Raw genomic sequence first — 17,640 nt, 5'->3', positions numbered from 1 at the left:
TGGTGACCCTGATGATCAGAAGTCTGCTACGGGTTATGTCCTCACTCTTGGTTCTGGACCTATTACATGGGCATGCAAGAAACAAAGTGCCATTTCTTTTTCTTCAGCAGAAGCAGAGTATCATGGCGCCGTTGTATTGTGGTGCCATTTCTCTTTCTTTAGCAGAAGCGGAGTCTCGTGGCTTCGTCAGATCTTGTCAGAGTTTGGTTTTAAACAACAACATTCGACTACACTTTGGTGTGATAATCAAAGTGCCATTCAACTATGCAAAGTTCTAGTCCAACATCAGTGCAACAAACACATTGAACTACACATGCACTTCATCAAAAAGCTCATTCATGACCATGTTCTTGAAGTGCAATATTGTTCAACCAATGATCAAGTTGCAGACATGTTTACAAAGGCTTTCACAGAGGCAAAGTTTACTAAACTTCGATTTATGGTTGGAGTTCAGGAAGTTGTCACTAAGGGGGGATAGGCTCTAATGCCTCATTCCTTCTTCTATTGTGTAATCTTTGTACATCCTTCAATCCTATCCCAAGTTGTTCTTAAGGGGAGATGTTAGGATATTTCGACACATAGGAAATAATTAAGTACAACTTGGTCTAGTGTATAGTTAGGTAAAGTGTGTTTCTTTAGTATGTACTTTTTGTAACTTACAATCCGATGGCTACGATATGTTCTAGACATGAAGTGATCCGATGGATCCGACGGTTCATTCTCTCCTTGGTATTACCGACACTTGGTCCGTGGTTTAACATCTGATTGGTCCATGATCTCTATTTAATGAGCATGGAGGGTCATTTGTTAGGTGACCGTTCATGAGAGAAGCTTATGTAAATTTTCTTTCTTTTACATTAATAAATTGTTTGAAGTGGCCGCGTTGGCTTATGCCGTGGACTGTTTCCCTCTTTGAGGGTTTTAACCACGTCAAGAATACTGGTGTATTGATCTATGATATGTTTGTGAGAGGTGTCCTTTGGTGTTCTATCTGAGGATCTTACTCTATAATTTCCTACACTCAACAATCAAATTGATAAATTCTGATATTCTGAGCATTAATTTTGGTTATACCCTGTTAAAATTCCTAATTTAGAGCCTCACAGGCATGTTGGGTTCAGGTGTGTCATCCTGAAGAATCATCAAATCTAGTGGAAAGTGGCCGAATGTCGTGGGTGTAGGAGGTGCCTAGGGTCATGTGTGATGTGCTAATGCTACTGGGAGGACCAAGGCTCTTAATGCTTCACTTGTGAGTGCCAATATACTTCTTTGCTGGCCTAGGTACTTGTGGGCAAGGTGCCCATGACATGGGCTGTTGAACTACCTAACAATCACGACATAGATTCTTGTAAAAGCAAAGAGTGGCTAAAGGACAACCCTATTTAGGTAAAAAACTAATTATTTGTGAGTCAACAAATAATTTGAGAGAAATTAATTTCTCTCCAATTGGAAAATAATAAAAATTCGTGGGTCAAAAAAGAATTAATTTTTGGAGGTCTTCCAGCAAGGGAAAAATGGATTTTTTAAGAAAATTTGATCCCTTGGACCTTGGTGGTTAAGTCAAAGTGATTTTTTTGAGGATATTAGTCCAAAATATTATTTTTTGGATTAATAAAGAAGGGCTTTTAAGAGAAATTCAAAATTTTCCTCAAAATAAAAAATCAATAGTGGAGATCAAATTATTTTCAAAGGAAGATCAACAGATGAGATTATTTTGGTGAGGATCAAGCCAACTAGCCGTTATTTCCTCGTGGAGGGGTTTTCTCATTTTCTATATAAGGAAGCTATCAAGCTCTTCATTTCATCTTTGGATTATGTAACCTGTAACTCTTGTACTGAGCCTTACTCTGCTGGAATTGCATTTCTCATAATAGAAAGACTTTGGGGTTTCAATTCATGGTGTTCTTCTATCTGCTGATCTGTGGTATGTGCAAGTATTTTTTCATGCTCTATATTATATGCGCTTTATAAATTGTTATTTCATTTGCTGCAAGACAGAACATCTATTGGTACAAGTATCTTGCCTTAGGTGTTGGGTTTAGATCTATACCCATAGATCTAGATCCCTCATGATCCAACTGTTGAAATATGAAACTAGATTCAGTGTTCATGATGAAATGTGTAATCATGATTTTATGTAATTAATGAGAAGAAATAAAAATAAAATTATTTTGTTATGCTTGAGGCATGGGTTTCGTGCTCAAGGAATTTTATTTTGTAGATCAAGCTCCCATTGTGAGCTATTAGGTTTGGTCATTATGTCATAAAGTCTATTGAGTCAATGTCATGTATTGAAGACCCATTTGGGCATGTTACATATTGTAAAAGGAGAATTTATTTGAGTCATAATGCTACAAGACCTTGTTACAAGTGCTCCATCTAGTCGGCCTTCAAAAGGAGATGAAGATCATTCGAAAAGAGGATGTCAACCTACACACTTGCTCAAGTCGGCTTATTTCTTGTGCAGGCTACTACATGTAGAGAGGACTCGGCCTCACTTGAAGACCATTCGATCAAGCATCCAAAAACAAGAGATCAAGTGCTAAAAACTCAAGAGAAGAAGCCTATCATCAAGCGAAGGAGGAGAAGAAGCTGAAATAGTTTTGATCTATTTTGGGGCAAATACCTTTCACACGTGCGAGGAAATCTAGTGTCATTTGCTGTACAAGAAGCTAAAGTCATCACAGTCATCTTAGAAGACCAAATTAAGGAAGAAAAACAAGTCAACTTACAAGCTGAATTGCAGAAGAAGGAGACTCCATCTAAGCGAAGGGAATCAAGGGATAAAATATTAGTGTTGATCCCTCACACGTGCTGCAAGTAGGGTTTTTGAAGAGGCTGAGAGTTGCAGGTCTGAGTCAATAGGTCGAAATCAGAAGGGAAGCTGAGATCTAAGGTGAAGCAAGCAATTTGACTAGCGTTGACTCAAGGAAGAAGAATTCGTTCAAGGAATCCCTGTAACTTGGTCTTGGAGAGGTTAGTAAGTCAAGGGTCTTTGTATTGGAATTCATCAGTTGAGGATTCTATAAGAAGAAGAATTTGTTCGAGTTTTCCTTTCAAGTTGGAGAGGTTTTGACCCTAGTTGATCGCCTACATTTTGTGCTCCTTGTCTCATGCTCATTTATGATTTGATAACTGTTTGATGATAGAAAACATTAGCATAATCAAAGTGAAAGAAAGAAGTTAATAAAAGACTAAGCAAAGTTTCATAACAAGCAGTGATCATTCAGAAATCACCTCATTCCTCTGCCCTAGATTTCTCAACATGGTATTAGAACTAAGGTGACAAATCAAGGAAGGGCAACTCAATAAGGAACACTCAAGCACTCAAGGGCCGAAGTTCTAGAAGGGCATCAAAACATCTAGAAGATCATCTCATCCTCAAAACATATTGAAGACAAGGTCCACATTATCTTCTTGAAGGAAGTGTCAAAACCCTAGATCGATCAAAGAAGAAGTCTACACTAGAAACACTCTCGGGATCCTCGCTCAAGTCATCATCACAAGGAAAGAGACCTCAAGAGATCCTAATTCTTCTTGAATTGAAGAAATCCTCAATTTAAAGCATCTTGAAGTATACTCATCCAAGGGAAGCAAGAAGAAAGGAGTTGTTGGAATCATCAATTGTCTCAAGGTGTTCTCCCCCTCTTTGGAGACAAGGATCACTTTTGAAGAAAATCATCTTCATCAAGAAGAAGTTTTCTATTATCTATATCATCATCAAATTCAAGAAGGTAGTAGGTTGAAGGAGCATCTTCACAGGTAAGTACATTTATATCTACATCTGAACCTGTCAAAATGTCTTTTTGCAAGGAAAGCAACATTTGGTTGGGGCTTCAAACTTTCTTGCATGGAAGAAAATGACCGATCTAAACCTCATAGAAAATGAGGTCATGGAACATGTTAAGGGCACAATCAACAAACCTCCAAAGCAATATGCTCAAGTGCTTGCAAGAAGTAATCTCATTAGGAAAAGAACTGTACAAGATGAAGATATCAAAAGAAGAAGGAATAACCTCATACTTTATGAGGATATCTAAAATAAGGGACCAACTACAAGATCTGGGAGAAATAATGTCTGACAAAGAGATGACTACCATAGTACTAAATGCACTACCAGAGGAATGGGGTAACTTTACATCAAGCATTTACGGGAAGAAGGAAGCTGCTCCATTTAAAGATCTATGGTCACTATGTAAAATTGAAGAAACCAGGTTGAAGGAAAAATCTTATGTAGGATCAAATGAGCAAACTCAAGCATATGCTGCTATGGCAAAAAGAAAATGGAAGTTTGGGAAATTTGGTCCTCGGAAAAGCAAGAACAATATGGCAAAGATTCAATGCTATGGATGTCAAGAATATGGGCACTACAAGAGAGATTATCCTAAGCTCAAGAAGGACACCAACAAAAGAGGAAGGGAAGAGTCCTATATCATTGAAGAAGTGGAAGAAGCTGAAAAGAAGAAAACCAAAAAAGAGGAAGTAAAAGATCTCTAATGTGATTGAGATAGTCTTCCTCACTTAGTGCTTTTCAAGTTTTTCTATTGTAAAATATATAACTATCATGGTAGGAATCATTAGAAGCATGATAGGATATATCATGTTAGGAGATGGCAACATAGAAGCATACGAGTGAAAGTAAGAGCTCGTGAAATCATCATAAAGAAGCATGAAAGATCGCTGAAATAAAAGTCTATGGCTGTCACCTATAGAAGGATGTAGCTCTTGGTAACCTCATTAGAAGCATAAGTAGTACTTATGGGAAAAAGAAAGTCATTTAGTATAGAGCTCATCATACATCATTCAAAAGGAGCATATCCAGGATAAGGATGATGAAGATCCTCCATTGCAATCTTCATTGGAAGGTTCACCTACTGAAGAAGCAAGTGTCTCGGCGAGAATTCCAACTTGTGTGGGATTCATGGGATGATGTCAAAAGAAGTGAAGCAGGTCGAGGGATTGAAGTTCTTTCAATCAAGGAAGCTGTCGAAGGAAGTCTAGATGACCAAAAGGGAAAAGATGAGGTATGTGTGCTTGTATTTTGATAAAATTAAGTCATGTCATATAGTTGCAGATAGTATGGATAGTTGCTCTACTTCATGAGCATGATCAAAAGAAAAGGATCTCCTACTTTGGAAGGATGCATGAAGACATGAGTCACATATTGTCTAAGGTGAAATCAACCTAATAAGTCCTCGTATGGAAAATGAGGAGGTTGACTAAAGACAAAGGAAGTATGGTTGGAAGTTCCTAAAATGCAAATATGTGAAGGAAGTAAGCAAAGATCGTGAAAAATGCAACTATGCAGAACGCAATCAACGTCCAAGAACTAAAAGTTTTGACTATGATATCTCCATGGGAAAGATATGAAGATTCTGATAAAGTTTGGAAAATCAAAGGGACCCTTGACTTTGTGTATCTGTTGGAGACGTGTCAATGCAGGATGTTTATGCAAACTGGGAGATGTCATGTTGAAAGACCATCACAAAGGTGATCTTAATTTAATAATTCATTTTCTATTTATGAATAATATTTGGATGGGCTAATCCAGGGTTGCCAAGGGAAGAGCTGTAGATGTCATCTACGATCGATACACATGTGGTAGGATGAAAGACCCTGAAGGAAACATGGCATGAAGAAGGTAGCAAGGCATGAAGGAAGGCTAGATATGGACTAATGGATCGCTTTCCGATGAAAAGAATGATGACATGACTAATAGGATTCATGATTGAAAGTGATGGATAGCCTATGCCCTACAAAGAAGTCCCAAAAGATGTAGGATTCATATTAATGAAGAAGTTCATGACATCGAAAGAGGAAGTCCTACAAGCAATTGGTTGTCCCATGATCTCCACCCAAAGAGCTGCTGGAAGCAAGTCCCTGGTCAAGAGGGAGCTTGGTCAAGTCCTTGATTAAGAGGGAGCTTGGATACGTTCCTTCAATGGAATGGGTATATCGTCCCTAGTTGAGAAGCAGAGATAGACACATCATTCTTTTCTTCACTTGGGAAGATACAATGGAGGATTGTTTAAGCATCTGGCATCTGATACTCTTTAAGGATGTGGTAGAGAATCCAAGATAAGAGTAGTCATAGAGGACCGATATTCTTTGAGGACTAGGAATCCAAGATAAGAATAGTCTTGGTGGAACAAGTGGAACATACTTTGAGAGAACCCGAGTGGGGTATGTTCTGAGAGATACAATGATGAAGGTGTCTATAAATCATTGGTCTTGCCAGCATTGTACTCTAATCTTGTGGAGAGATAGAGCGGTCAGTGAAGGCCTTGCTATGTGAAAATGTTGGTTACCAATCTGACTCTTCTTTTGAGAATTCTTCAGAGTGAGAATGTCCAAGTACCTTGTATGGATTATGAATACCTCCCTGGTTAAGAGGGAGTGTTGTAATATGTAACTAGGTTAGGTCTTCATAATGACATTTGTAATCGTGATTTTATGTAATTAATGAAAAGAAAGAAAAATAAAATTATTTTGTTATTTTTGAGGCATGGGTTTCATGCTCAAGGGATGTTATTTTGTAGATCAAGCTCCCATTGTGAGCTGTTAGGTTTGGTCATTAAGTCATAAAGTCTATTGAGTCGATGTCATGTATTGAAGACCCATTTGGGCATGTTACGTATTGTAAAAGAAGAATCTATTTGAGCCATAAACCCTCCATGACATTGTCAGAAGTACTCCATCTAGTCGGCCTTCAAAAGGAGATGAAGATCATTTGAAAAGAGGTTGTCGGCCTACACACTTGGTCAAGTTGGCTTATTTCCTGGGTAGGCTACTATATATAGAGAGGACTTGGCCTCACTTGAACACCATTTGATCAAGCATCCAAAAACAAGAGATCATTGTGGAAAACTCAAGAGAAGAAGCCTATCATCAAGCGAAGAAAGGAGGATAAGAAGACGGAATTGTTTTGATTTGTTTTGGGGCAAATACCTTTCACACATGCGAGGAAATCTAGTGTCATCTACTGCAAAAGAAGTCGAAGTCATCTTAGAAGACCAAATTAAGGAAGAAAAACAAGTCATCTTACAAGCCGAATTACTGAAGAAGGAGACTCCATCTAAATGAAGGGGATCAGGGGATAAAAGATTAGTGTTTATCCCTCACACGTGCTGCAACTAAGGTTTCTGAAGAGGCCGAGAGTTGTAGGTCTGAGTCAATAGGCCGAAATTAGAAGGGAAGCCGAGATCTATGGTGAAGCAAGAAATTTGACTAGCATTGACTCGAGGAAGAATAATTCGCTCAAGGAATCCTTGTGACTTAGTCTTGTAGAGGTTAGAAAGTCAAGGGTCTTGGTCTTGTAGAGGTTAGTAAGTCAAGGGTCTTGGTCTTGGAATTCACAACTTGAAGATTCTATAAGAAGAAGAATTTGTTTGGGTTTTCCTCTCAAGTTGGAAAGGTTTTGGCCTTGGTTGATCGCCTACATTTTGTGTTCCTTATCTCATGCTCATTTATGATTTGATAACTGTTTGATGATAGAAAACATTAACGCAATCAAAGTGAAAGAAAGAAGTTAATAAAAGACAAAGCAAAGTTGCATCACAAGCAGCTAGCGTTCAAGAGAAATTACTTCATCCCTTTGCCCTAGATTTTTCAACACCAACATTTCATCTTTTAAGTTCGAATAGAGATTTATAGGTATGCTAGCCCTTGGTCTCCAAGTTCACAGACTGTGGAGAAGAATCGACAATGTTTGGATTTCGAGGTTTCATTTTGTAGGGTACTTTGCAGGAGAGTTTGGGCCAGTGATTCATTTAGATACATCATTTATTTTAAAATCTCTCAAAAATATAATCTCTCTCTCTTATGCTCTGTGCATGGGTACCCGCACCCCGGGGTGGGGTTCTCGAACTCGTCCTGGGTTCTCGCACCCAAGTACCGGATTCGGGTACGGGTTCTTCCCAGACGAACCCAGAAGAACTGGGTTCTTCCATGAAGAACCGGGTTCTTCAAAAAAAAAAATTGGGTTCTTTTCCTTTAACGGGTTCTTGGGTTCTTCGGGTGCTTGGGTTCTTGGGTTCTTCGGGTTCTTCGGGTTCTTCGTGTGCTTGGGTTCTTGGGTTCTTCGGGTTCTTCGGGTTGGGTTCTTTGGGTTCTTCATAAAAAAACTATATTAAAAATTTAATTTTCAAATAATTTTTTTTTATTGAAATTTAAAAAATGATATGCCATAAACGAATGATATGCCATAGAATATAGAATATATGCCATAAACGAATGATATCATTTTTGGAGTCATTGATGGTCATTGGTCTGGATTGTCCTTCAGAGATGGTTGTAAGGTCTTCTGAATGTTTCTCAAGGAAATTTTCTGCCATCATTTCCAAAGATTACAGTTTCCAAAGACTGTCTTTGTTCACATGCCTTAGCATTGCTCTGTGGGCATGACGTGTTGCTCAAGGGTAATGAATCATTGTAAAAATTTATCAACAGTGATAAGTTTTTCAAAACTTATGAGCGACACAGTATTCTGAAATCATATATGATTATGATATCTCAATATTATAAAAGGAACATTATGGGTGTACAATCCCACAAGCAGAATATCATATCATATTGGCTGTAGCTTTGTGGAAATATTTAATAAGGTGATGACCATAGTTGGAAAAAAAAGGGTAGCTGTTTGCACATTCATGAGTCCCTTCCTACCGCAGGAGACTCTTATGATCAGTCTCTCCATTAGTCTTATGCTATAAATTTATAAAAACAATTTCAAAACTTATGCCCAAGGTTTGTTAGAGTCTCAATGTAAATTATGAATCTCCTGTATTTGTGGATCTTCAATGCCTTTAATATTATATGGCATCGAAACCAGAACTGGAAAAGAGACCTCTTACTCTGTAATTTGAGCCTGCAGATTCTTGTAAATCAATTTGGAATGAATTTATGAAACATTCATTCCCGAGCCAAATAAGTTAATAACCATCAAATTATAAACTGTAAATTCACACATACAGGTTCAGACATTTTCGATCAAATAGAAAGTAGGATTGAGACCAGCCATAAGCTGTAATCAGATGATGCTGTTAAATGGCGAAGGGCTATTTTGGAAAATGGCTAAATTAAGTATCAAAATCTGCCAATTTCTCATAGCATTCTGATAACATCATGTTAAGATTAAAACTAGGAAAATATGCCTAAAAGAATAAGCGTGTTTTGCGGAAGGGTAAGGCTGCCACTGTTTTAACTTTTTGGGATTGCTTTACCACAGAGCACACCATGCATGGGGCAGGTGGATGATTAGACATCAAGAAAAGTCTAGACCACTATCAGGTTGAGAAGAATCTCCTATGAAAAAATTGTGTTTTTATATGGGAGAGACTAAACATGTTTAAATGATTATCATTAAAGTTTTCTTGTTTAAAGTTGAAAAAATATACAAATTCAAATTTAATATATATTATTAATTATAAATTTATAATTTATAAAATATAATTATTAAAATTTAATATTATTATATTACCCGACGAACCCACGCACCCTGTTTCCAAAAATGCCGTCCCCGTCCCTGTCCCCGTCCCCGTCCCCATCCCCGCACCCACGTTTCCTGGCAACATAGCTTATGCTATAATGAAATTTAATTTGCTAGCAAGAGAAAATTTTATTTTGTAAATAGTGTAAATATTTGTAATTTTTTGTGTAGCATTGGGGTTTTATTTCAAATTTTGTATATATGGGGTATTTGGGCTCTAAATGTTTTCATTTTGTAGGTGAGGAATCAAGCTCTTGAAGAGAGGAAGGCTGATCCAGGCCCTTGAGTGTAAGATCTAGCCCTTTTGAGTCACTCTTGCCCAATGTTTGCCCAGGGAAGGAAGCTGTCCAGCCCTAGAAGAAGGCTGCATCCCTTGGAGGAGGGTTTTATCACTTTGTGAGGGCCTTTTCTTTTGTTTGCAGGGTCTGAGTGCACTTGAAGGTAGCCGCAAGCAAGGTTGTGGGGGAGCGCCCCCACGATCCCCATCCCAATCCGTGCTCCGGTCGGGAGTGACTTCGGAGCGGGTTGGGAGCGCGCTCCCTAACAAAAAAAATTGCTCCCTGTTTTTTGCCAATTCGATTTAGGGAGCGATTTTTCCAACCCAGGAGCGGTCAGGGAGCGATTGCTCCCAACCGCTCCCAAGTTGGAAAAATTGCTCTTGTCTGATGGTGAGCGACGCCCGCGCGGCGTGGGAGAGGCAACGATGGCGTGGAGAAAGGAAGGGGAGGGGAGGGAAAAAAGGGAGGGAGGGGAGGAGAGCGGGGAATAAATAAACCCTCTCCCTCTCATTATTCATTTCATTTCTAAGAGCAAGAGAGTGAGAGAGAGCAAGAGAGTGAGAGAGAGCAAGAGAGAATTTGGAGCAAGGAGAGGAGTTGGAAGAGCTTGCATGGGGAGATTGGAGGCCAAAGAGGTAGGATCTACACTCTAATCTAGCAATTATTTTTTTATGTTCATTGATAAATAAATAAATAAATTTTTGTTCTCTATTTCCCATTCCATTTTTTTTGTAGATTCAAATCTTCAAATTTCAAACATCATGGTTATATTTCTTGGCATTTTCTTCTTCTTGGTTATTATGGTGTTGGGGAGTAGAAAGAGGAGGGATGAACATGAAGAAGTGGGTTATAGTGGATTTGATGAAAACCCCAGAGAGGAGTACCTTGGTGAGGAGGAGCTAGAGGAGAGTGAACATGATTCAACTCAAAAAACTAAACAAGACCTAACCCCATTGTGGAAATATGTTACTAGGCCTGAAGTAGGGAAAGGGGGTGGAACCACTAAATTTCACTGCCCCCATTGCAACAATAATTACATAGGTTCATACAACCATGCCAAAAAGCACCTTTGCGGGAAAAGGCCATGGGATAGAAATAAACAAATAGGAATCAAAACTTGTACAGATGTGTCAGTAGCAGAGACAACCAAATACACAAGGGAAGAAGAGTAAGCCCATTACAAATCTAAAAGATCAAAGGGTTTCTTTGAACCAATTTCACCATCACATGCACAAAGAACTCCTTCAACATCCTCCTATGGCAGTGGATATGGAAGCACAGGGTCACCAAACATCTCTTTAAGGCGTAGGACCATATCAGATTTCCTTGACGAAGGGTGTAGGAATGATGTGGATTAAAAGATTTACCGGTTTTTCTATGCATGTGGGATACCATTCAATGTTCTTCGCTCACCTTATTGACACGAAATGGTATTTGCTAAGTTGCAGGAAACGTGGCCCTAGGGGTCGTTTCCTCCCGGGAAACGAAATGAAACCCGAAAACGCGTACCGTACGGCCTGGAAACGCGTTTCCGGCCGTACTGCCACGTTTCCCCAAATTTATGTGTTGTTTTTAAATTTTTTTTTAGGTTTCCAGGATGTTCTAGAAACCTATTCTAAAGTTATAAAAGAGCAGTTTGTCTCATTCTCTCATCACACTATTCAGCAAGTCGTTTCTCTTGGAGATTGGCAGTTGTTTCAGCTAGGGTGTTTTGAGCAGTGAGCAAAGTAGATTTCAGCAGCAGGAGAAAGAAGATTTCAACAGCAAGAGAAAGAGATTTCAGCAGGGGATTTCAGTAGCAGCAGATTTGGCTCAGCTACAACCATATTTCTCTTCTCTTTTCTGGCATTTCGGGGTAGTCTCAGCCACAGATAATTAATTTGGGTAAGCCACATTCATTTTTTTAGTTTTTTCTTACTATTTCTTCAATTTTTCTAGGGTTTAGGCAGCCAAAAATATGAAAAACGTTTTTTATTGATAGATTTGTTTTTTAAATTTATTTTTGCAGCAGATTTGGCTCAGCTACAGCCATATTTCTCCTCTTTTCTGGCATTTTAGGGTAGATTCAGCCACAGAAAATTAATTTGGGTAAGCCACATTCATTTCTTAGTTTTTTTCTTACTATTTCTTTAATTTTTCTAGGGTTTATACAGCCAAAAATATGAAAAACGTTTTTATTATTTACAGATTTGTTTTTTTAATTTATTTTTGCAGCAATGGCTTCCAGCCAAAGTGCAGCTGCAAGTTCAATCCCTAGGGCCAACCCAAGGGCTGAATATTATCCTCTTTGGAGGCATGTGACGAAGCTTCAAAGATGTGGAGGTGGTGGCTCATGGGAATGGCGATGCAATCTTTGCAATAATACGTACAAGGGCTCCTACCCAAGAGTGAAGGCGCATCTATTGCATGGAGGAGGACAGGGGATTTCAGGTTGCACAAAAACATCAGATCCGTTGGCAAGGAGGGCATATCAAAGAGAGCAAGATGAGGCGGATGGTACTAAGAGAAGGCATGATGAGCTTACTCAAGCTCCATCTAACATTGAGCCAAGGATTGTAGTTGAAGCAAGAAAGAGGAGAGCTGGTCACACTCAACAACATGAACAACCAGCACCCAAAAATACCAGAGGCCCAGAGGCATCTCCTTCAGTTCAGGATAGCAGAATTGCTAGATTGGTGAATGTGCAAGCAAGAGAAGAAACTGATTCTAGAGTGGCTAGGTGCATTTATGCATGTGGTATCCCATTCAATGTTGTTCGCTCTCCTTACTGGCAAGATATGATAAGGGCAGTTAACAAAGCTCCTCAAGGGTACAAGGGGCCCAACTATGAGAAAGTCAGAACCCAGCTTCTCAAAAATGAGAAGGACCTTGTGGAGGACATTTTAGCTCCAATTCGTTCTTCCTGGAGTAGCTCTGGGGTTACCATAGTCTCAGATGGTTGGACAGATATGAGGCGCAGACCATTGATAAATATCATTGCCACTTCCCCCAAAGGAGTAATGTTTATCAAGGCAGAAGACTGCTTAGGAGAGGTGAAAGATGCACAATACATTGCTGATGTTATTATAAAAGCTATTGAACAAATAGGGCCTAACAAGGTGGTGCAAGTTATCACGGATAATGCACCGGTTTGCAAAGCTGCAGGTTTAATTATTGAGGGGAGGTATGACCACATCTTTTGGACACCATGCATTGTCCATAATCTGAATCTGATCTTAGAGGAGATCGACAACAAAGTTTCTTGGATAAAGGAACTCACAGGGGAAGCAAGGGAGATTATCAAATTCATCACCAACCACCACCAGTCTCAGGCCATATTTCGAGAGTACTCCAAATTGGAGTTGTTAAAAGTTGCTGAGACAAGATATGCCTCAAACTTCGTGATGTTGCGCCGCCTTGTTGAGGTTAAGCATGCATTAGTTTCTATGGTGGTGAGTCAACTTTGGATTGAGTGGAGACAAGCAGATTCAGAGCGGGGATCTATGGTGCGTAGATTGTGCCTTGATGAGGATTGGTGGAGCAAGGTAGATTTCTTGCTAAAGTTCACAACCCCTGCATTTGAGCTTCTCCGGAGTGTTGACATTGACCAACCTTTCTTGGGAGAGGTATATGATGGCATGGATTCCATGGTTGAGAAAACTATGGAAATCATTTCGCAGGAGTCTCCACAGCTTTTGTTTGTTGATGATCATTTTGCTGGTTTGATCAAGAAAATCATTGTTGATAGGTGGAACAATTTCAATACACCATTGCACACTTTAGCACATGCTTTGAACCCCAAATTTTATGATGAGGAGCTTATTGCTAAAAGCAATGGGAAGAGGAAGGCACCCCATAAGGATAGAGAGGTGGCTACTGGGGTGAAAAAAGCCCTTATGAGAATGTTTCCTTCTCATCTACATAGGGAGGTAAAGGAGGAATTTGCCAGTTTTGCTGCAGGAATAGATGATTATGCAGATATATCAGCTTTGGAGGAGAGAAGCACCATGAATCCAGTTAGGTGGTGGATTTGTCATGGAGCAAATGGTGTACATTTGCAAAACCTTGCCATTCGTATTCTTTCACAAGTGGCAAGCTCTTCATCAGTAGAAAGGAATTGGAGCACTTATGGTTTTATTCATTCTGTGAAGCGCAATAGGTTGGGCTCACAGAAAGCAGCGGATCTTGTTTATGTGCACTCCAACCTTCGCCTTGCATCTCGTAGGGGTCCAGAATGCAACAATGGTCCTTCTAAAGAAGGGGATGTGGATGCAGAAAATCCTGATTTGGATCTCTCTCTTGCTGCCTTGAATATTGAGGCCGAATCTGATAGTGGAATTGGTGCATCATCTTCTTCAGCACTACCATCCACTGTTGAGCATTGTGCTGCTTCTATTTTTGATGAGGATTGTTATGATGAGGATTAGTCTTTTGTGACTTGTCTCTATAGTTCTTGCAGCCTTATAGTCTTTATTGTACTTGCAGCCTCATATACTAATATAAATAAAGGCTGATTTTGGATTTTCCTATATTTTTATTTTCATTTTGTGATCATTCATGACTCATGAGTAAATGTGATGTAAATTTAATCTTAATGTTTAAATGTAATAAATTATAATCATATAATGTAAATGTATCATTCATGCTTTATGATTGCACATATATATAATAATAATAATTTTTAAATATTTTTAATATATATATATATATATTATTATATATATTCGCGTTTCCCCGTTTCCAAAATTTGGGGAGGTCGCGTTTCGTTTCGCTTCCCGTTTCGGAAACTCGTTTCCGTTTCCCCGTTTCGTGCAACTTAGGGTATTTGCCATAGATGATGCCCCCAAAGGATACAAGAGCCCTGCATATGACAAAGCTAGAATCGTTGGACTTGATCATGAAAAAGCAAAAATATCACATTCTTTGAGTAGAATGACAAATTCTTGGACTGAGCATGGGGTGTCCATTGTATTTGATGGATGGATAAATGTAAATGGCAAGCCATTGATAAGTGTTCTTGCTGTGTCTGTTAGTGGTGCCATCTTCCTTTTAGCATATGATTACTCAGAGAAGTTCAAGATCGTCATCAACATTGCAGAACCATTACTTGAAACAATTGAACTTATTGGGCCATACAATGTCATCCAAGTCATCACTGATAATGCTGCTAATTGTAAGGCAGCGGGAGCAATTATTGAGGATAAAATACCCCAATATATTTTGGTCTGGGTGTTTGGTTCACACAATGAACCTTTTGATGCATGATATTATTAAGAACAAAAACTAACAATACAAATGGATTGGTGATTTGTACAAGAGAGGCAAACACATGATAAAATTTATTACAAATCATAGCAATACTGATGGGCTTTTCCACAGTCACTCAAGATTGGAGCCGTTGAAGGTTGCGAAGACTAGATTTGCTAGCTATTACCTCACCTTTAGGTGCCTTTTGAAGGTAAGAGAGTCATTGGCTAGCATGGTATCAAGTCCACACAGGCAGATATTAAAGGAAAGGTCCACAAATGCAGCTGATATGCCAGGTTTTGAACAGGTGGAGGAGACTGCTCTTGATGGTCAATTTCGGGCACGTGTGAGGCAAGTGTTGGAATTCACCAAGCCCATTTATCACATGATTTGTTTTGCAGATACATATAAACCAGTGATTGGGGAGGTGTATGAGCAGATGGATACCATGTTAGGGCAAATAAAATATGTTGCTCAAAAAAATGATCCCAACTTGTATACACTGATTCACAATTGTTTGTGTACACGGTGGAATAAACTTAATGTTCCACTACATGCCTTGGCGTATATCCTTACGCCAAAATACTACTCTCCAACTTAGTTGGGCCAACCTGCACTTGGGGGTGGGGTTAGTGTCAAACCCCATATGGATCTAGAGGTAGCTACAGGATATATGGAAGCATTAAACAAGTTGGTACCTGATAGGGAGGAATGTGCTAATGGTGTCTTGAATTAGGCAGATACTTCAGTTGCACTGGTTTGTTTGGTTCTTTGCATGCAATGGAAGATAGAGACAGATTTGATTCTCTCACATGGTGGGAAGCATATGGCGGCATGGGAATTTTGGCAAAATTGGCAAAAAAGTTCTCTCACAAGTTGTAAATACTTCTTTTGCAGAGAGGTGTTGGAGAACCTACAACTTCATACATAATGTGAGAAGACACAGACTCAATGAAAACCGAGTAGAAAGTTTGGTTTATGTGAACTACAACTTGAGGTTATTGAGTCATTACTGTGATTGGGCTTATGAGGATCCAACATATAAATTTGGGACAACCACCTAGAGGACAATAATTTGGAGGATGGCACTGTACATCTTGTGGAACTTGAAGCAAAACTTATGAGAGAGGAAGATAAAGCAATAGCCATGCCACCCCCACCATCCAGTAGCAATGCTCGAGTTCCAAGTATTGCTCCTTTGTTGTTGCCGCCTCCACGTACATCCTCACGTGGAGGGCATGTGGCTTCTGGTTTTGGTCATGGCACTGTGCAGGAGGGGACTCCTAGAAGACCACCACGACCTGCTCATAAATTAGACGTTATTTGTGGTGGCAAGAGGAAGATATAGATGATAGATTTACTTGTCTTTTCTAGTTTCTAGTAATTTTTACAACTGTTGACTCTTTCATATTTATTATGATATTTTTTGTAAACAATATATGACAATTTAAGTTTGAACTTTGAAGTTTGAAGTTGGCAATTATAACTCATTGGTAATGAATTTTGAATATGATGCTTCGTGAAAGTTGAAAGTTTTTTCATTTCATTTCATTTGATAACATTTCATTTCATGTTAGATATTATTTGTTGTAATGGTTACACTTAGCTTACAAGTACAACTTTGGTGATCAATGGTGACAAATGTTATATATTGAATTTTGAAAGCTTGAAACTTTAAGATTGATGAATCATAATTCATGAAACTCAATATGTTGTATGTTACTAACTTGTGGACGTGGTTGATGAAGAATATAACTTCTAGATGATTGTTGTTATATGATTCAATCTATGTTTTTTTTTATGTGTAATTCATCCTTCTACATGTTTTTGTTGACATATATGCATCAAAATATATATATATATATATATATATATTATATAAAAAACGCTCCGGGATTCGCTCCTAAACCAGGAGCTTCTGAAAATGTCGCTCCCGCTCCCACTCCCAAGTAACCTTGGCCGCAAGCCTTAGGAGGGCTCTCTTCCCCAACGGTAGGCTCTAGGAGCCTCTTCTCTCCTTTCCGCAGCCTCTAGGAGGCTTGCCTTAGGCAGCCGCATGCCTTTAAGGGCTTGTAGCCCTAGGCTGAGCCCTTTTAGGCCTCTTCTCCCCAATTGCAGGCCTATTTGGCCTTTTTTCCCAAGGTCGTAGCCCTTCTACGGCCTCACATCCCTAACGTTGAGTCTCTTTGGTATGTTTTTTGACTTTGGCATTTTATTTTTACCCTAGCATTGTTTTTTGCAGGCTTGGGTAGGTTTGCTTTTGTGCTAATAGTTGTGGTTGCAGGTCGGCTCAAGTGTTTGGAAAGGGTTTGAAGTAAGCTACATATCATTTTTGCCATTGATCAATATTTGTGTGAGCTAAATCCTTGTTTTGAAGGTTGATCTAGTCATTTAATGAGTTTCATCTCACTTAGGAGGTCAACTAGTCATCAAGTAAGGCCATAAGGCCTAAGGTTTTGCTCTCTAACCCAGTTTCTTCCTCACTGTTCTATGAATGAGATCTGAAGTATGTTGTTGACAGTGTTATAAAACTGATCCATGCACTCTTGAAAGCCTTAAAAAGATACACATATAATTCTATAATCATTGCATAACAATCTCAAGTGATAAGCCAATTCTTGTGCTCTTAGGTTGATAAGTTTCTAGCAG

At 39.0% G+C, this 17,640-nt stretch overlaps 2 protein-coding genes across 6 annotated transcripts in view; both read left to right on the top strand.

Annotated features, from left to right (window-relative positions):
* LOC149154957 (AUGMIN subunit 3-like) overlaps positions 1 to 17,640 on the top strand; it is a 690,355-nt gene that overhangs the window by 130,078 nt on the left and 542,637 nt on the right. The gene's annotated exons all lie outside the window — the stretch shown is intronic.
* On the top strand, positions 11,573 to 16,339 carry LOC149154958 (uncharacterized). Its single transcript, XM_089439405.1, has 3 exons — positions 11,573 to 11,853; positions 11,980 to 12,797; positions 16,058 to 16,339. The coding sequence occupies exons 2-3, from the start codon at positions 11,982 to 11,984 to the stop codon at positions 16,337 to 16,339; spliced, it is 1,098 nt and encodes a 365-aa protein (XP_089295531.1). The 5' UTR covers positions 11,573 to 11,853; positions 11,980 to 11,981.

The sequence above is a fragment of the Pinus tabuliformis genome, chromosome 9 (genome assembly GCF_031772625.1).
Source record: "Pinus tabuliformis cultivar Carrire ecotype Pingquan chromosome 9, CPIR1, whole genome shotgun sequence".
NCBI classification, from domain to species: Eukaryota; Viridiplantae; Streptophyta; class Pinopsida; order Pinales; family Pinaceae; genus Pinus; species Pinus tabuliformis.
This window is presented reverse-complemented; position numbering and strand designations above follow the sequence as displayed.